Here is a 19,665-nt window from a genome sequence, read left to right as displayed (position 1 = left end):
GTCCTGCCCCCCCGGACCCTCAGAGCTCCCTATTTGTCCCCCAGCACCCCAGGGCTCCCCCCCAGGACCCTCAGAGCTCTCCATCGCCCCAGCCCCCCCCCAGAACTCTCAGAGCTCTGCATTGCCCCCAGCACCTCAGCCCCCCCTCCCCCCCCCAGGACCCTCAGAGCTCTCCATCGCTCCCCAGAGCCCCCCCAGGACCCTCTGAGCTCCCTATCACCCCCCAGCACCCCAGAGTGCCCCAGGGCCCACCCAGGCCCCATCACCTCAGAGCCACCAGTTCCTCCAGGGCCCACTCATCCTCCCCGAGCACCCCATCACCTCTGGGCCCCCAGCACCTCTCCGGCCTACTTAGCCCCTCAGGCTCCACCTGGCCCCCCAGGTCCCCCCCGGCCCTCCTACAGATGGCAGCACTGCGCCTTTCCCGGGGGCTGCCCCTTTAAGGGCTCCCGGCTCCCCCCCCCCTCCCCGCCCCCTCCCGCGCATGCGCCTCGGCCAGCCCCGCGGAGTGGCGGTAGCGGCCCGTCCCTCGTGCATGCGCAGTACCGCGCATGCGCCGTCGTGCCGGCTGGTGGGGAGACTCGGGCTCCTCGGGGGGGGGGGGTGGAGGCTGCTGAGACCGGAAGTAACGTTTAGCAGCTTCCGGCTTGGAGCACACACACGCACCCCCCCTCCCCCTCCTTTTCTCCTCCTTCTCCCCAAGAACCGGGGTCGCGGCGAGCCCTGGGCCTCGGTGAGTGCGGCCTGCCCGAGGGGGGCTGTGGGGGACTTGGGAGTTGGGGGGGGACAGCGGGGATGAGGGGGGCTGTGGGGCAGGGGGGGAGTAGGGGGGCTGTGAGGCGACGTGGGGGTTAAAGAGGGGTCTGTGGGGCAGGGGATCGTGGGGTGGGAGGTGTCGGGGGACTGCGTGGCGGTTTTGGGGTGAGGAGGGCGATGTAGGGCAGGAGGACGCGGGCAGGGAGGTGTGAGGGGGCGGGGGTACACTGAGGTGAGGAGGGGGCTGTGGGGCAGGAGGAATTGGGGTGAGGACTTTGTGGGAGGGATGATTGGGGTGAGAAGAGAGCGTGAGGAGGTCCCCACGCGTAAGGTGTGGGGTTTGTTTTGAGGTGCAGGCAACAGGGCTGTGGGGCAGGGACTTCTATAGGCCGAGGGGTTGATGGAAACTTGCAAATATAAGGGAGCTATAGGATGTAAGAGAGAGCGTAAGAGCATTAGGAGTGGGGGACTGGAGAGGTTGATGGGGGTTTGGGGTTGCAGGGGGGCTGTGGTGGCACTGGGGTGGGGTGCTGACAGTGGCTGTTTGGGTGATAGGGGTGCATTTGGCAGGGGGTGGGCGGTCACTGGGGTGGGAGTGCAGCTGGGAGGTGTTAGTGGGCTGTGGGCTCTCTTTGCATCTGTAGGGCTGGAGGAAAGTGTGTGGGGTTGTGGCCAGGGGTGGCCTGGATGCAGCTGGGAGAGAAATGTGGGCAGGGGGAGCTGAATGGGGCTGGAACAGGGTGATGGGAGAGAGGAGGGGGTTGTGGGACCAGGGCTGGCAGAGGAGCAGGAGGTGAGGGGGGAGCTGGAGACGAGGGTGTGCTTAGTACAGACAGGGAGACTGAAGGGAGAGGCAAGAGCAGGGAGCACTATGGGAAGGAGGAAGGTGTCTGTGAGTGGTGCTGACAGGAGATAGACTTCAAAGTCATGGAGGCTGGATGCGTTATCACCACGCCCAGCTCAAAGGGAGATGCAGGGTCTGCAGGCCTGGATAGAGGAAACAGCTGGGGCCATCCTTGGGGCTGGATGTTATAACGTTCCTTAAACACCACAGGCAGAGAAGGACAGGAGCTCTTCTGGGCTGCTGCCTGAAGGTGAAGTTGTCGGACAGACCGGGAGAGGCATCGGCATGGTTCTCCTCCCAGGCAAGGCAGAGGGTTAGGAACTGCTCTGCAGATTTTGCGGAGGAAATGGCACTGAGCTGGTGAAGCGTAAGGCTCCAGCGTTCAGTGGGTTTGGAGATTTCGGTGCAGAGATCAGAGGAGATGTCAGGAATCCCTGGTTGTCCTAGAATCAGTTTGCTTGCACTTTGGTAATTTTTGGCTTCTTGTGATGTTATCTTAACAACGTATATAATGTTTTCTTCCTGACTAGCTTTCAAAAAATTGAGCTTACGTTCTTGCGAGTGCTGTGCCTCAGGTGATGGGGTACAGCAATAGGGTTTCACCAGCCTTTTCTCACCTCTTTGTGGTGTAGGTACAGCAGAAATGGATTCCCAGGAGATCAAAGAGCTGCAGCAAGAAGTGATGGAGGAGCTGGGAATCTCCATGGAGGAGCTCCAGGATATCATCGACAAAGAGCTGGAGAAGTTTGAGTGCGTGAAGCAGAGGAAGCAGCAGCTGGAGGAGCTGGAAAAGTGTGTGAAACAGAAGGAAGAAGAGGTGGCTCGCGTTGACCGGCTCTTTGATGACGCTTCAAGGTGGGTGTGCTTGGAATCGCAGGCACGTGTCAGAGTTGGGCCTCAAGAGCAGAGGAGGGGGAGATCATTTGATGAGTGCTGCCCATTTCCCTTCAGTGTAGACTGACGCTGTGATTCTGCATCGGTTCATTTGTGTGTGGTTATTGAGGTATAATTAAAATTACTCCCATGTGGCTTTAAATCCTTCATGTGAATACTCTTCCCTCACCTCATCATGGTTGTATTTAATTAGCGGCTCCCCAGTGGTTGGTTCCTATTTCTTTCTGCAGTATTGTGGGATGTACAGCTGGGCTCACCTTGTCTTTTCCTGTTTCTTCCCTTCTTTTTTTCCCCAGAGCCATTGATAAATGCGAGATGTTGGTGAAGGATCTGTACTCTAAGCTGGGCCTCCAGTACCGTGAGAGCAGTTCTGAGGATGAGGACTTGGCTGCCAAGCCCATGGAAGTGATTGAGATCCCAGATGAGGACGACGATGATGTCATGAGTATTGATTCAGGCTGGAAGCACAGTTCAGTATCTCATTGCACCACATGGTACTGAGGGGAGGGATGGAGATCTGAGCGTGTCCTGGAGGAGCATGGGAATGAGAGGGATCAGAATAAGGATATTGTAAAGTTGGCCATAAGCCACACTAGTCCGTAAGCAGGAGAGGATCAAGTAGGAAATGCCATTAGCTTGTGAAGAACATCACCGCTTGCGTGGTCTGCCAGGGCCCCTAACTATTGTGCGGTTCCTTCAGTCCCAAAGTGGGACTTCTCCGTTTTGCCACCTGCCTGACTGTTGTCCCCATCAAATGTTGCCCCTGCAGGCAAGCTGCCTGTGCAGTGTGTTGTGCATCTAGAAAGGGTGGCTTAGTAAAAGCCTTGCTTGAGCGGATTTCTTGACAGGGACAGAGGAGGCTTTTGACTGGATGCTTTTATCTGTTCCCTCTTCTTTTGGTGACTTAACTAGGATGGTTTTTTTCCTTCCCAAGATGTTTTAAACCACTCTTTTTCTCTTTAATCACAGGTGATAGTAGTCCCAGAATTGCAAAGGATCAGACTCTGGTGAGTTGGAAAACACCTGACTATAGTGTGCTTCTGAAGAAGGGTTTTAGTAGAACGCTTAGGGCAGCATTGTATTTGGCGCAAAAAAGAAACGGTTCTTCATATTTTCTCTTCTCTTTCCTTCCCTTCAGCTGCGGGAGGCCATGGCTGCAATGAGAAAGTCTGCCCAGGATGTTCAGAAATTTATGGATGCTGTGAACAAGAAAACAAATGCCCAGGATGCACAAAAAGGTCAGATTATGAGAGCTTCCTGAGGATGACTGACGTGGGCTGGCATCCGTGTGTGCCCTTACCTTGGTCCTGTCTGCATCTTACACCCGGTGGTTTTCTTTCTGAAAAAGAAAATAACTATTCTGTTTCCGTGCTGGAAAGACCCATTAGGATATATTGACTCCAAATCCCTATTTTTCTTAAGCCCTTTCCAAAAGCAGATAAAAGTGGTGCAATTTCCGTACCATGAAAGCTTTTTAATGTTGTTTAAACCTTACTTGCTGATTACTCCATCCAGTAAAACTGAGGCACTTAAGCTGACTGAGGTAAAGGAAAGCAAGAACGCCTCCTATCTCAGGTCCGACAAATTATTCCAATTGTGTACATAGGAGAGGGAGCCTTTGGGCAATTTCTAACTTACCTTTTATTGTTGTTCCTTGAGTAGATGCACAAACCCCTCAGGAAGCTCCTGGTACCATGCAGCCCATTGGCCCTGCAGCAGCTGGGAGTGATCTCAGCAATGACGGTGATCTGAATGTTGGCATGAGGATCCTGGGCAAGAAAAGAACCAAAACGTGGCACAAAGGAACTCTAATTGCAATCCAGACCGTTGGTATGTCCTGTGCTTGATGCTGTGACTCAGTGCTTGTGGCTTTCACTGAGCTTTGGGAGGGTAACGTTGATCAGGCTTAGAGCAGGTCCCCTCCTGTGTCAGACACCTAGTGTCACTTGGAAAGAGTTGTGAAAGCAACACATCACCACTATAATATTTCACCTTCCAAACTTAGTTCTGAAAGGCTTTCAAATAAGTTCTGAACTTGGATCAGAATGGTGTAGGGTATCGGACTTCTTGTATGAAATCACCTGGCTTGATTTATCTTGCCCTGTTGAAATGTCTTTCAGGTGCTGGAAAGAAGTACAAAGTGAAATTTGATAATAAAGGGAAGAGTTTGCTTTCTGGCAATCACATCGCTTATGACTATCACCCCTCGCCTGAGAAACACTATGTTGGCAGCAGGGTTGTGGCAAAATACAAAGATGGAAATCAGGTTTGGCTGTATGCTGGCATTGTCGCTGAAACCCCAAACGTGAAGAATAAAGACAGGTATTAATTCTCTGTAGTCATGTACCGCTCTCGCTCTTATTTTTTTCTTTTTGTTGTTTTGGTTTTAGGAAAAAAAGAAAAGAAAAAAGGTATATTGGTGTATTTGGTATTGTGGGACCTAAATTCTTTTTTGTCCTTTCCAGGGACATATCTCTGAATGTTGTTTCTTCGGTCTTTCTTATCTCTGAAAGCTCTGGGTGGAGCTTCCATTCTATTACTCATGTCCCTGAGTCAGAAATTATATCTGGTAATTCATTCAAATTATCACACAAATGTAAGTCTGCACTGCTCAAGGCATAAAACATAGTGTTAGGAAATATGAGCCCTAGAAGCATTTAGGGCTAGCAGTGTTGCCAAAGCACTTAAGGAGAAGAAACAGCAGGTCTAAAGCAGCCTTTTCAGTCACATATAAATAAGGGGCAGGGCTGCTTCGATGTTGTGGTTTCGGCTTATGATCTTTCTGGGAAGATTCATAAAGGGTATAATCACCCTGTTTGTTTCAAATGTGGATCTGCCGTAAATGCCTAATTGCATCAAGTTCTATCTGATACATGTTTAGTAACTGAAAATGAACTGCATTTATTACTCGTATTGCAAATTTACTCCTCCTGGCTAGGCTGGCTGTAATACCGATCTCTCAAAATGCAACCTTTATATGGCTCCATATCCTGAAGTTGTTATTCAGAGGCACGCAGCGCTAAGCAGGTGCCATATCCAGCCTTGTGGGTATCCCCTTCTGAGCTCCTGGCCCCCGAAGGCACTGGGACTCTCTCCTGTCTGCAGGTGGAGCCCTGGAGGTGTCCCACAGCTCCCTCCCTGTGCTGCTGTTCGAGTCACAGTGTGCAGCTTCTGCTGCTGCTTTGTCGCAAAGGTTCCAAAAAGATCTTTTCTAGTAGAGATTAGGAGCAATTAAAAACTGTCTTTTCTCTTCCCTTACGTCCTGTGACTGAGGGGGAATCTGGAGCTGACGGAAGAGGGCCTGGCTGTGCTATGCTGCCGGAAGGCCTTTGGGCAGCCTCTCTTGTCTTTGGGAGCACAAGGATGGCTCGGGGCTGGGGGAGAGCTGTTCTGAAAGAACCGAGGAAAGTGGCGGTACTGCAAAGCTCATAATCTCCTGGCAGAAGCGATTGCTTCATTCTGTCTTCATCCACCGTATGATTTGAGGGCCTTTGGGACTGGCAGGAGAAACAGGAGGGATGCTCCACTTCCATTATATGATGTGGAGCTGCATTTTATTTAGCTGCATTTCTAATTCCAACTTTCAATGCTGCTGTTTGCCAGGTTCCTGATCTTCTTTGATGATGGCTACGCTTCGTATGTCAAGGAGTGGGAGCTGTACCCGATCTGCAGGCCGCGTGAGTGATCTCTGCCCCTCCTGCGTTCTGATGCTGAAATTGTATGGAGAGCCTTTGGGTATATGACAGAGCCTGGCTCAAAAGACAGGGGACAGACTGCATGTCCTCTCCAGTGCTGTGCCTGTAGACATTTGCATATGAAGCTGGAGGAAGTAGTGGTTTATTACTGGCAGAGTGAGTGTGCTGTGACTTCTTGCACTCTGGGTGCATTAACATGGCTGGATGCCTACCACCAAAAATCCAGCCACTCGGCATTGCTGCTTTATTGTTCTTAGGTAAAAATCCATCTAGGATCTCTTTAAAAAAGAATTAAAGATTCTCTTTGTAAGAGTCTTTCCTCCTCTCCCCTTTCTCCCATCCATCCTTTTCTGAACAGTGAAAAAGACCTGGGAAGACATAGAGGATGTTTCCTGTCGTGATTTCATTGAGGAGTACATCACGGCCTACCCCAACCGTCCCATGGTGCTGCTGAAGAACGGCCAACTGATCAAAACAGAGTGGGAAGGGACCTGGTGGAAATCCAGAGTGGAAGAAGTGGATGGCAGTCTGGTCAAAATCCTTTTCCTGGTAGGGCAATTTCCTTTCTCCCATTAGAGAGGGAAGATGGGCTTAAATTTGAGTTGGAGGCGGGGGGGGGGGGTGCTGACTCTGTTGGGCTGATCAAGTCCAGTTTCCTTGCTAATGTCAGACAGGGTCCTGGCAGGTACTTTGCTTAGTAGGTAGACTGCCAGTTTCTACTGTGCACTGATGTGATGGTGAGACTCTTCCACTTGCACGACAAAAGCTTCAAAAGCCTTTTAAAGCATTTCACGTGTGAAATTTTAAAGTGGTAGATGAATAAGAAGCAAAATCCTTTACCTGCATCATCATTCTATCCTGGTCCCTTTCTTGATGTAAACACCTAGCTATGTCTACTGTCCAAATACAAGTGCTGGTTTGAGAAGGAGGAGGGAAACTGAGCAGAAGCTGCAATATTCGGCTTGCTCATATTCTACAAATTGCAGAAAGGGAGCAGACATACTATCTGTGCCTGCTTGGCTGCCTTTCTGTCTAGGTAACTGCATGGCCACTGGGGCTGCGGAAGACATTGTGCGCTTGCAAATTTAACCTCCCTGTCTTAGAGCGGATTCAGTTTGTGGTGAGGAGTTAGCTTGTCTCCTGAGGGAGTCTGGTTTCTCCAACAGTGCGTTAGTCAGTTGTTGGGCTAAGAATAGAACTGTGTATGAGGTTTGATGTCTTGGTATTGGACTTCTTTCTAGATTCGGTTTGTGTTCAGTGTTCCCCCAGATACGATGAATTACTGCCTTTGTCCTCTCTTGGCTGCATGGCCTTTCAAGAGCCTTCAGGTCAATGCTTTGCCTCCTTTCCATTTGATTCTGCTCACCGTAAAAGCACACTGCTGTCTTCCAGGCTTGTATGGTACCCCTGGAAGTTCTTGCCATAGGTGCTGTGAGTGTTGCCTTCTCCTTGCTGCAGGATGACAAACGTTGTGAGTGGATTTACCGAGGTTCCACACGCCTTGAGCCCATGTTCAGCATGAAAACTTCCACAGCCTCCACCCAAGAAAAGAAGCAAAGTGGACAAGCAAGGACTCGTCCCAATGTCGGTATGTGGCATCTTTTTGTTTTAATTTGTATCCTGGAATTTGAATGAACGCATTATGGGTTGGTGGGGGCGGGTGGGTTGTTTTGGGTTTTGGTGAGGTTTTCTTAGCAGACCTCCTGGAGATTTAAGATTTACAGTAGTCTTTTTCTCCTGGAATAAATATGCCACAAAACCAGACTGCAGTTGTGTAAAGTGGCCAGAATCTGTTTGGGGTGACTGGCTGTGACTCAGAGCTCAGCCAGTGACCCAGTGTTAACTGCAAATACCTCTGTTCTGGTTGCCTTCAGTGGCTAAATCAATATTTTGTGGCTAGTGCAAGAAACTTTGGCTGATGGTGGAGGCTTTTCGTGTTGATATTTTGCTTTTTCCCCTTCCCCACTAGGTGCTGTCAGGAGCAAAGGACCTGTAGTACAATATACACAAGATTTAACGGGAGCTGGTACCCAGTACAAACCTTTAGAGCAAATGCAGGCAGCCTCACTGGCTGCACAGTCCGTTTCTCCACAGCCTGCTGAGATGGAGTAAGTACTTGAGTCCGTTCTTTGCTTCCGCCACTACCTCCTTTGCATTTCATCTCCAGTGCTCAGCTCCTTCAGGCGCCACCCTTTCTGTGTAGAGGAATCCTCAGGTGCAGGTTTCCTCCATGACTAGGCTTGTTTCCTGGTTACACAAATCAGTTTTAGTCATGCTTCTGGGGGAAACTATAGATAAAGGCTGCTGGATGAGTAATTGGGGGCGGGAGAGCTGACAGCCCAGCACCCCCTGAGCCAAATGCCATGTTCTTACTCAGGGCTAAAGCACTTGATTTATTTCCAAGTTAGAACGTTTGCTCCTTCTCTTCTGAAAATCTGAATTGCTCCCTCGTGTCACGATCCAGGCACTGGCCCCCGGCTGCCTTGTATTCCTCCACTTGGACTGACCTGCTCGCAGACCTCAATGACTTACGAGGCACTGAGAACTCAGGATCAGTGGTTGGTCTCGGTGGTAACGGACCAAGCCTGGTAAAGCTAAGCCACGACCAAGTCACACACATGCCTCCTGCCACCAGGGGCCCAAGCGAGACGTTTTCGGAGGTGCGGGCTAGTGCTGAAGGAGGCCTGGATGAAGGAGGAACTCGGCCTTGCGATGAAGGGAGCATGCTGGAGAACACCAGGGTACCTGGGCACGTGCTCAGGGAATTTAATAACTCTCTAGGGGAGAGAGATGCTGCCGCAGTTCAGTTTTGTCATCACTGTGGATTTCCCATCCGAATTTATGGACGCCTGGCCCCCTGCCAGCATGTTTTCTGCTGTGACTGTGCCTTGTCACATGGGCAAACGGGAGAAAGGAGATGTCCCAGCTGTAAGGAACCTGTGCAGCAAGTAAATCTTTATTCACCGGATGCTCTCTAGGTGTAGCAGCGTCTAAGAAGCCCTGCCTGCCCCCCAGCCTCCAGTCTCAGAGGGGGTTCCTCTCCAAGTACCAGTGCAATATGACCCATTGTGCCCCTGGATGCGGGTGCTGACTTGGAAATGCTCCTCCTGTGCCATTCTGACCAAGACTTGAGAATTGAAGCCATAATAGCCTTGTTCCTTATCTCTTACATACCCAAAAAGAGAGGCTGGTACTGAAGGAGGTCATGAGAAATGAGCGTCAGAAATGCAACACTGGCTCCTCTGCCGTCAGTCTAGGGCCCCACTTGTGAACAGAGGAAGAGCTTGGCTGTTGCCCTAACACTAGGGCACCCTGAGCTGTCAAGGGTGTAGGAAGGATGTGCAATGACATGGCATGAAGACAATAAAGTTGGACTGCAGCAATCAGCCAGCCTGCAGTCTCACTGGCTGCTGAATCTCTCCTTTTCCATTTAACAGCCCCCACAGAGGCTTTGACTTTAGGATCTTGTTTTCAGGTCTAATGCAAGCAGACACTACAGCTGTTTCCCTGCCCTGCTGTTAAATAGTGAACTGCTTAAAGACAACTGTTTTTTAACATTGACTGAAGGCAGTGTACTGTATCCATGTCCCTGCTGTTACAAGGAATATTGTTGGGTTAAAAACACATTGGTTTTAGCTTATTAAAACTGGGAGAATGGTTTCTTCACTCTGGTGTTTTGTTTACTCTGAGGAAGGCCCAGTACTCTTCCCTCTCTGGTCTCACTTTCAAGTTCCAGGTGCCAGGGAGCTGCTGGTGGCCATTTCTGACTGTTTAAAGCCTGCTGATGGAAGCTTTTTTCTCTTGCTCTTGAATTTTGAAGCGTGTGTTAACACCTTGCTTTTAAGGCAGATGTTTGTAGAAACAGTTGCCCCCTCCTGCTGTCACTGTCTCCTCCCTTTCTGCCCTGATAACATAAGTTATGTTCTTCCACTTGCAGGAAAACCAGTAGCTGGTTTGGGGTGTTCTTCTGTTTAATCGGTATAAATGGATTGAAAACCTCCATAATTGTTTTCTCAGAATGTGAGGGCAGAGTCTTCCAGGTGCCTCCCACCTTCCCAATGTTGTGTGTTGGGCTGCAGAGGTGCTTGGGAGCCCCTCACAGCCCTTTTGTCAGTAATGTTCTTACATTCCCTTGTACAATCTTATCTTGTTACTTGCTATGGACAAGAGAGTCCTCTGTACTTCTTGTTCCTCCCACTGCTCAGTACTGTTGCACTGATTGAGCCTCTGTAAACTCTTGTTTCTGCTATTGCAGAGGTTTCTTCATGTACTGGTTTGTCCAGCTTCCTGAAATGAAGGCCTTGGACATCGTCATTACACTCCCTCTCACTCCCATGCCTCGCTTCCAAATAGTATGTCAGGAGTTACTTTTAAATGTAGCTGAGTTCTGGCATTTGGTTGGGGTTGTTGCGGGATCGCTGTAGCACAAGGAGTCAGAAATGAGCTGATTACTCATTAGGAAACACTCATTAGGAAAAAATCTGCTTGGCTTCTCTTGGATGGGGCACTGTTGCTGACTTCTGCAGGGGAATGTTATTTTGACTGCCCCTGTCTGTCTAAATCCTACCAGTTGTGTGAGCATATGCATCTTGCAAATCGCCTCCTTTCTTCCCTCGTGCAGATGCTCTGACAGTCAGCTGGCCCAGTCAAGAAAGCAAGTGGCCAAGAAAAGCACTTCCTTCCGTCCTGGCTCCGTAGGCTCTGGGCAGTCATCACCTTCTTCACCTGTCCTAAGTGATACACCTACAGTGGGAAGGACTGGTGCATCCCAGCAGCATCGGTAAGCAAAGCTTGTTCACACTTACAACAAATGCAGCGATATCCCTGCATCCTTGTGAGAGTTTGGGATGCTGGTACAGATCTGGGGCTTGTTTGGTTTAGTGCAAGTCTATTTTGTTATGGACTGACACCTTTATTTGCCAGCTTGTCACATCCTGAGCATTTGTCTTCCTCTTACCTTGTTCTCCCTCCCAGACAACGGTTTGTTACATTTTGTTGGCAACTTTTGCTTGGAGGGTCTCTTATCAGTTCTGACCAGAACTTACCCCAGTGGGACCCTGGCCAAAGCCTCTGCTCCTGCTTGTTTTTAGAGGACTTCTGTTACTACAAGCTTTCCAGGGTCAGGGGGAAGCTGCTATTAACATAAATCTGCAGGTGGCTTTTCCACAGTGGTTGCTTTGTGGCAATCAATGCACAACACAGAAGCCGTTGATCCCAGTTCTAAGACCACAACCAGCATGCACTTATTTTTGCTTCCCTAGTCCTGATTTGGGTTTTTTTTTTGTGTTCTCTGCTGCTGGTAACACTCCCTTTGGGGCCTGCCCAGGCTTGCTCCCCAGGGATGTTGGGGTTTGTGTCTAATTGGACTAAGCAGCAAAGCCAACAGAGTGTCCCAGTGTGTAATTAGCAGCTGCTTTGATAGGAATTAAGGGCCTAAAATCCCTTTGCAGTTTGAGGAGAAAGCACCACTCTTCCTTAAGCAGCAGTTGCTCAGCGTATCCCTTTTCCTGTAACAGGCTCTCCAGTGGACAGGCAGGCAGTGGCACAACGCAGTCCTTCCACGGCATGATGGACCGCGTGCCCAACGAGCCCGCTTACCGAGCCCCGCTGGAGAAACTCTTCTACCTGCCACATGTCTGCAGCTACACCTGCCTGTCCCGCGTCCGTCCCATCCGCAGCGATCAGTACCGCAGCAAGAACCCCCTGCTCATCCCGCTGCTCTACGACTTTCGACGGATGACAGCCCGCCGACGGGTAAACCGCAAGATGGGCTTCCATGTCCTCTACAAGACGCCCTGTGGGCTGTGCCTGAGAACCATGCAGGAGATTGAACGCTACCTTTTTGAGACAGACTGCGACTTTCTGTTCCTGGAGATGTTCTGCCTGGACCCATATGTGCTGGTGGATCGCAAGTTCCAGCCCTACAAACCCTACTACTACATTGCAGACATTACCAAGGGCAGGGAGGACGTACCGCTGTCCTGTGTCAACGAGATCGATAACACCCCACCTCCACAGGTGGCCTACAGCAAAGAACGCATCCCTGGCAAAGGGGTTTACATCAACACCAGCTGGGAGTTCCTCGTGGGCTGTGATTGCAAAGATGGCTGCAGAGACAAGTAGGTGACCCCTTGTGTGTTGCTGAGCCTGGAGGGTGGGGGACAGCACACTGCCTACCCTGATAACAGCCCAAGGTGGATCTGCTCTGGACTATAAGCCCACGCAGCTCTGGTCGGTTGCAGGTTTGACTCCAAGTCAAGCCCTGTGTGCTCATCTCTGCATATACGCATGCAGAAAGTTGTGCTTTCTTTTCCTTTCTGCAAAACCAGTGTGTAAAACTTAACTTCTGGGGCATGGGTGGGTTTTTTCTGTGTGTCTCTCTAGATCGAAATGTGCCTGTCACCAGCTGACAGTCCAAGCGACTGGCTGCACCCCAGGCGGGCAGATCAACCCCAATTCAGGATACCAGCACAAAAGGCTGGAAGAATGCCTCCCGACAGGGTAAGTAAAGCTGCGTCTTCTTCTCGCCTTACAAATGCCAACCCCAGAAACTTGGCCTCTGATGCTATCAGAGAGGCAGTATTTCCCAGAGCTAAGAGTAGATACTGAAAACCTGCCTCTGTTCTTGATCCATCTGCTAATGTGTGGCCCAGGATCTCTGTGTGTTACCGTAATACCTGGCAACTACGCTCTCCCTGCTCTGCTGAGCTTTAAGTCGCTACTGCAAGTCCCTTTGCATCATTACTGGTATAACACCAAGTCTTGGGATATTGCTTTATCAAGGAAGATGTCACTGTTCTTTCTTTCAGAGTTTACGAGTGTAACAAGAGGTGCAAATGCAACATTAACATGTGCACCAACCGCCTGGTCCAACACGGGCTCCAAGTCCGCCTGCAGTTATTCAAGACACAGAACAAAGGCTGGGGCATTCGCTGCCTTGATGATATTGCTAAAGGCTCTTTCGTCTGCATTTACGCAGGTAGGATCTCACCCTGCTGAACAAGCAGGTAGAAGCCTGTTAGTTTTGAAACAGGTGCTGTGAATGAAAAGCCTCTGTTGAGCCAGTGCTCTTCACAGTGGTCACAAATACTCAGATATGAATCTGCTTTGTTTTGGTTAAGGGTGGGAGGAATAAGTATTTGAAAAGATTTGGTTGTGTCAAGCTTGTGTCAGGCCTGAGATCTAGGCTTTGTTTATTGCAAAATGCAAAACCCAGCAGAATGGGTGTGAAGCTCTTCCTGTGCTCGTTAGGGGACAGGAAAGTGAAGACTTAGATGGTAAACTTGCAGCACTTTGATTTCCTGATTGATGCCCCTCCCTTGCTCAACTCTGAAACAAGATGCTGCAGAAACCTGTGTCTGCAGTGCCAGTGTCCAGAGAAGTGCTTGGATCCCTAAACCTGTTTCTGCACACTGAGGGTGAATCAACACATACCTGCTTCCTGTTTACATCAAACCAGTCGCCGGGGCATCAGCACAAACCAGTAAAATGCAGAAGTTGCGCAGTATGGTTGCGTTAATTCTGAAATGAAACTAACCATGGGCATTGCCTGAGTTCTGGTGCCCTGGTTTCTTGCCCTTAATATTGCCTCTGCGCTACACCCTCACCTCGAGCCCTTCAGAGGAAAAGCAGTCACCCTATTTGAATTGCTGTTGAAAGATTTCCTTGCTGGAAGCCTAGATGTTAGCAAGGGCCCGCTTTAGATCAGCCACCTGCTTCAGATTTTCATTAGCTCGAGTATCAGGGTAATACGTTGTCCTTTCCCAGCCCAACTTTGGAATAAGTTGGTGTCAGTCCTGTTTGCTCCTCAAGGAGCCTTTGGGGAGGATAAAATTTATGGGATAGGAATGTCATCACGGAAAACTCACACTTAGTTTTCTATTCCCCCACCCAGGGAAAATCCTCACAGATGACTTTGCTGACAAAGAGGGGTTAGAGATGGGTGACGAGTATTTTGCAAACCTGGATCACATTGAGAGCGTGGAGAATTTCAAGGAGGGCTATGAGAGCGACGCAAAATGCTCTTCTGACAGCAGCGGAGTGGATCTCAAGGATGAAGAAGAGGACAACACAGGCACTGAGGAGCAGGAGGAGTCCAACGAGGACAGCTCTGACGACAACTTCTGCAAGGACGAGGACTTCAGCACCAGCTCAGTATGGCGCAGCTATGCCACGCGACGGCAGACCCGGGGCCAGAAGGAGAATGGGCTGTCGGAGACAGCCTCCAAGGACTCAGGGCTCACCCGGCAAATCAGCCACGATGAGACGGTGGTGGCTGTCTCCTGTAAGCTGCCGGTGTCGGAGGAGACCTCCAAGAACAAAGTGGCCTCGTGGCTGAGCTCCAACAGCATGTCTGACAGCTTCCAGGACAATGACAGTGCCTCCTCCTTCAAGATGAGCGAAAGCGGCGAAGCCAAGGCCAGCAAAACAGAGCTCCCGTGTGAGAGAGAGAAAGCCTGTGCTGCTGCCCTGGGTGACCTGGATGGAGAGTCAAAAGCATTGAAGAAAGATGTAAGGGAGGGCTGTGGGACTGGCAGATGAGTATTGCCCCCTGCCCTGGGGGCATGGATGAGGAAACGGAGACACAGAGATGTTCCTCAGCCATGCTCTTGCTCGAATGGCTTTTCTACCCATACAACATGACTAGGTGGACCATGGTGCTGTTTGGTGTCCCCTTGCCCTGGTTACTTGGCCTTTGCCCACTGTGGCGGGGTAAGGAGGTGCCTTTCCCCTTCCCGAGGGAAGTTGTGGCACGAGGCTACAAAGAAGTTGCTCAGCAGGAGCTATGTGCCCTGCTGTGCTGTGTGGTGCTATGTGCCTGTGCAGCCCTGAGAGAGGGAGCCACTGCCTGCCAGGGTACCTGCGGTGGTGTGGAGAGGGCTCAGACAGGGCTGGGGACAGCAGGGAGGTGGAGGTGGTCTCTGTCCACCCCCTGCTCTGGAGAGGAGACTCAGAGACCCACTGTGTGGGATGTGGAGGGTGGGAGACCTGTGGTCATAACTTGGCCCTTCTGGAGCACCCCCTGGACTGGGTGTCACACTGAGCGGTGGGGGCACCTGGCTTCTCACTCCCAGGCTGGTGTTTGGGGAGCTTTTCCACAGAAGCACTGAAAGTGCTCCAAAAGGGAGAGATTTTAATCTCCTGTACTTTTCCCCTCCGCAGGAACCTGAAGATCCAACCAAAATTCCTGGGTAAGATTCCTTAAATTGTATTTTCCTGCTTTTTATTTCCAAATATCATTCTGAATGAGTTGCTGCAACTCTAGAGCTGCCCCTCAACTCTATTAATGCCGCTGCCAGAGTAAACCGAGAGGTTGCGAGGGTTTGGACTGTGCCCCAATGGCAAATTAAACGCTTGGAGTTGATGGCAGTCTTGTCCAGCTCTCAGCTTTCCTCTGTCTCTGCCTGGCCTGCAGACAATCTCCCTGGAGATGCAAGCATGACCCACTCTCATCTTCACCCCACAGGCTAAGCGACTTGGGAAGGATGTATGGCTACAACCCGAGCCCTCCCAAACTGGAAGGGATCCGCAGGCCGACAAGCAAGACCGCCCTGCTGCAGAGCAGACGGCATTCTCTTGCCCCACAGCCCCCCACAGATGTAAGCAGTGATCCTTCAGGCTTCAGACATGGGCTGGGAGGGTGGGCCTGGCTCTGCCTCAACTCCAAACTGGTTTGATGAAGACCTTGAACCTTACTTTGGGTTGTTTCTGTGCCACTTTCATTCCCAGTTGAGCACCAGCGCAGGGCTTGTGGTTCGTAGTTGTGATTTCCTGGGGGACCAGTTGATTTCCTTCAGACAGTGGGGGTCTTTCATGGTTCTGAAAGCCCCCAAAAAAAGAGGACAGCATGGGGTTTGGGCCATGTGTTATAATGGGATGTAGCACCTTGGTTCACATACCAGCACACTAGGCACCCCTTGCTCAGCAGAGCTGGTCTAGGAAGCTATCCTGGCGGACCGTCTTTGGTTTTTGGGATCTTCTCCCTTCCATGTGAAACCCAGAGCACCTAATGGTGCAGGCTCATGAGTCTCTGGCAGTCTGGGTGCTGCAGGACTAACCAGCCCCCTGAAACCCCACTGCTATTTCAGACATTGGCCTGCAAGATGGGGTTTCTGTCCAGTTCTAGCTCCAATCACAGTGTTTACATGTGTGATCCACTTCAAAAGGGCTTCCTGGGGGACAGAGATCCTCTGCTAGAAGAGAGCAAAATACTACTGGGGAAAAAGGGACCCCTGAATGTCACTTGGAGAGCGATGAAGCAATGCTCTCCCCTGACTCAAGCTGCACTCAGGAGCTGTTAATGCCTTTCTGCAGGATGTGCTGACCCTGTCAAGCAGCACAGACAGTGAGGGGGAGAACGGGCAGCCGGTGGTGGGGCAGGCCCAGGGCACCACCAATGACAGTGATGACATCCAGACCATTTCCTCGGGCTCTGAGGAGGAGGAAGGGGACGACAAGAAAAACCCCTCATCTGGGTCAGGTGAGGACAGCTGGGGGAGGAACAAGGGCTGAAGGTGGAAAGTACAGAAGTATAGCAAGAAATTTTGGCCAGAAACCACCAAGAAGGGCTGATGAGGACATAGCAGCTGTGAACATGGTGCATCCTGCTCCAAGCACCTCTGAGCTTTGCCTAAGGACCAAGGTCTGAAGCTTCCCCAAGTGCTGTTTGAGACATAACTGCAAAACCCAGTCCTCAAGTACTCGAGATTTGTGGGTATCAAAAAAAAAACAACTGTAAGGCTTATTATGGTGGGTCTCCAGGCTTCGCTGGGTGGAGCGGAGAGCTGGAAGATTCCCAGGAGCCATCCCAGGGTGGTATTTTAGATGTGAGCTGCATTCCTAAGGGGTTTATTACCCCTGTGTGAAAGAAGAGAGCATCGTGGGGCTGCAGCACTACTATGGGGTCTCTCCTGGAAGATGCAGAGAGAATGCGGCAGTGTTTGCTCCTCTCTTGTGGCAGGTCCTGTGAAGAGGCAGGTGGCAGTGAAATCCACCCGAGGCTTTGCCCTGAAATCCACTCACGGGATCGCCATCAAATCAACCAACATGGCAGCAGCCGACAAGGGCGAGAGCGCACCTGTCCGTAGAACCACCCGCCAATTCTATGACGGAGAGGAGTCCTGTTATATCATCGATGCCAAGCTGGAAGGGAACCTGGGCCGATACCTCAATGTGAGTCACTGCCCTTGACGGGTTGAAAGGGGAATGGCCCTCAGCAGCTGAGAAGGATGTATTTGGGGTGACCTGTCCTTTCAGCGGGCCTGTTCTTCCCCAAGACTAGATAAATACAGTAAAAAAAGGGGGAAAAGAGCAGGACGGGGAGGATGATCCACTCCCCCTGATTGAAATAGGGCAGCTGCTCTGGCCCCGTGACATGTGGTAAGCAGGATGATGGCTAAGTCAGTCCTTCCAGTGACCGTTACCTTTGTGAGCGTGGATCTTATGACTCATCCCTGGTTGTGCAGGCAGGGGAGGGAGTGTGTCCTGTTTCAGCAGGCTTATGCTGGATGCAGCAGACAAATTGGGAATGGTCCTTGTTCATAAAGGCTTGTGTTTATTGCTGGCTGGTTTGCATCCCTCCCCACGCAGGAACTTGCTTACTGTGTCTGTCTCTGCTCCCCTTACAGCACAGCTGCATTCCTAACCTCTTTGTGCAGAACGTTTTTGTGGACACGCATGATCTCCGCTTCCCCTGGGTTGCCTTCTTCGCCAGCAAGTGAGTCCTGGTGCACTTGGGGAAGGGCTGCCCATTCATGGGGCTTGGTTGGACCCAGCTCCTTGGTCCGGGGCTGCGCAACTGGTGCGGGCTGGGCATTTCCTACTCTTGGTAACCTCAGTCCCCGGTTTCACACCAGCCTGAGCGGGGAGAAGCTTGGAGATGAGTTGGGTGAGGACCTCTCTTCTGTGCTGGAGATTCTGGTGCAATTTGCACCGGTTTTAGACCTTTCCAAAGGGGAGAGCTAAGCACGGAGCAGCCAGCTGCCCAGCTTGTTCGAGTCGCAAACCTTGCAGGCACTGTGCGGGGCAGTGGTGAATCCCTGCCACGTGCCTCTTGGGCACTGTGAGTGTGGCGTCTCCTCTGTGAAGCCCCACGGGAGTGATTCATCAGGGAACTTTGTCCCTTTGCTCACTGTGGAGCCACAGGCAGCTGCGCCGCTGGCTGCTCCACCCTTGCCCCAGGGGAAGCTGGACTGTGCTGCCCTGTCCAGAGAGGTCATAAGTAAGCATTGCTCTCTGCAGGCAGGAGGGCCAGCTTTTCCTCCTTTTCACAATGGCCTCTTCTCCCAGCCCGTGCTTTCTTTTTTACTTCCCAGGAGGATACGAGCTGGCACAGAGCTGACGTGGGATTACAACTATGAAGTGGGCAGCGTGGAAGGCAAACAGCTGCTGTGCTGCTGCGGGGCTGTCGAGTGCCGAGGGCGGCTGCTGTGAGCCCACCCATCTGATGCTCCTACCGGCTCCCTCTTGACCACAGGCTTGGTGCTGATTTTCCCTTTGTGAGGGTAGAGTTTCTTCCCAAGAGGGGGTTGTTTAATAGTAACCGTTACGAAGCTGAGCACAGTGGCTTCGAGTTCTCCTGGTCACTTGAAAAGTACAGCAGCAGATGGACACAGAACAGAAACGTAACCTGGCACATGTGTGACGGCTGCGGTGGGGGTGTGATGCCCAAACCTGATGCTGTGAGCTTTGCTTCTCTCCCTCAGCACCGCTGGAAAGGCCATTAGGCAAACTGTTACCTACCTGAGCCCTTGACAAGCAGCTGTTCCTGCTCTCTTCCAGCTCTCCACCAAATTTAAGACACAAAGCCCTGCGCATTGCTGCCAGTTTTCCAGCAGGAAGCACTTCACCAAGACTCCAGGGAAGTGCTTCACAGTTGGGACTGAGCTGTTGATGTCCATGCAGCATGGGGATAGGACTGGGAGGGAGCGAGAGTGGTGGAGGTAAATCCAGATTGGTCTACTCATACTGGGCTTATAGCAGTGACATAAATTTAAGTGGGGGGGGGGGGCGGGGGGGAACCAGTCTTCAACTGTGATATGTTGTAAAGAATCTTTTCATTGTTAAAAAGCAATAAAGTATGTTTTTCTATTAAAAAAAAAGCTCTGAACTTCAGACACAGCAAAAAACCCTGAAAGGGCAGGATTTAACCACTTCCTTCATCCTTGTTTCTACGGGGCTTGCAGGAAAACTGCCAGAGGCAGATGGGCCCAAGCAGGTTAAGATGTGCAGTGGCACAGAGAGGGTAACAAGGTCCCACAGGCATTTTCACCTTTCCTTCCTTCTAGCAAAACAAATACTCAAAATCCTCCACTTGTTAAAACTAAAGAGAAGCTGGTTGAACTTCCCTTGCTAAGTAAGTAGGCAGATTTGATGGCAGTTGCCTTCTCCCACCCTCCTAGAATCTAACCATAGGCTCAAAATACAGAGTTTGGCACTGAATTGCAGTTGAGACAGCCTTGAACTTGACTCAATCAA

General features: G+C 51.0%; 1 protein-coding gene across 2 annotated transcripts; it reads left to right on the top strand.

Annotated features, from left to right (window-relative positions):
- Nucleotides 1-575: 575 nt before the first annotated feature.
- Nucleotides 576-19,190, top strand: SETDB1 (SET domain bifurcated histone lysine methyltransferase 1). 2 transcript variants are annotated; one of them, XM_049804448.1, is made up of 22 exons: nucleotides 576-733; nucleotides 2,233-2,455; nucleotides 2,791-2,963; nucleotides 3,464-3,501; nucleotides 3,633-3,732; nucleotides 4,157-4,324; nucleotides 4,615-4,816; nucleotides 6,098-6,171; nucleotides 6,548-6,738; nucleotides 7,582-7,777; nucleotides 8,159-8,297; nucleotides 10,811-10,969; nucleotides 11,706-12,308; nucleotides 12,574-12,690; nucleotides 12,999-13,168; nucleotides 14,084-14,700; nucleotides 15,352-15,380; nucleotides 15,656-15,788; nucleotides 16,504-16,669; nucleotides 17,150-17,361; nucleotides 17,817-17,905; nucleotides 18,504-19,190. In XM_049804448.1, the coding sequence occupies exons 2-22, from the start codon at nucleotides 2,244-2,246 to the stop codon at nucleotides 18,619-18,621; spliced, it is 3,906 nt and encodes a 1,301-aa protein (XP_049660405.1). In that variant the 5' UTR covers nucleotides 576-733; nucleotides 2,233-2,243; the 3' UTR covers nucleotides 18,622-19,190. The 2 variants fall into 2 exon arrangements, with proteins under 2 accessions (XP_049660405.1, XP_049660406.1); XM_049804449.1 differs by having other exon boundaries at nucleotides 577-733; nucleotides 7,648-7,777.
- The last annotated feature ends 475 nt before the right edge of the window (nucleotides 19,191-19,665 follow it).

The sequence above is a fragment of the Accipiter gentilis genome, chromosome 7 (genome assembly GCF_929443795.1).
Source record: "Accipiter gentilis chromosome 7, bAccGen1.1, whole genome shotgun sequence".
In the NCBI taxonomy this organism is placed as follows: domain Eukaryota; kingdom Metazoa; phylum Chordata; class Aves; order Accipitriformes; family Accipitridae; genus Astur; species Astur gentilis.
The sequence above is the reverse complement of the archived record's forward strand: the minus strand, read 5'-3'. Positions and strand labels throughout refer to the sequence as shown.

Bases quoted from the DNA above. Each gene is read 5' to 3' on its own strand.
- SETDB1 (XM_049804448.1), top strand. From the start codon at position 2,244: ATGGATTCCCAGGAGATCAAAGAGCTGCAGCAAGAAGTGATGGAGGAG. The intron at 2,964-3,463 runs GTTCAGTATCTC...CTTTAATCACAG, and splicing joins TGATTCAGGCTGGAAGCACA to GTGATAGTAGTCCCAGAATT. The intron at 10,970-11,705 runs GTAAGCAAAGCT...TTCCTGTAACAG, and splicing joins GGTGCATCCCAGCAGCATCG to GCTCTCCAGTGGACAGGCAG.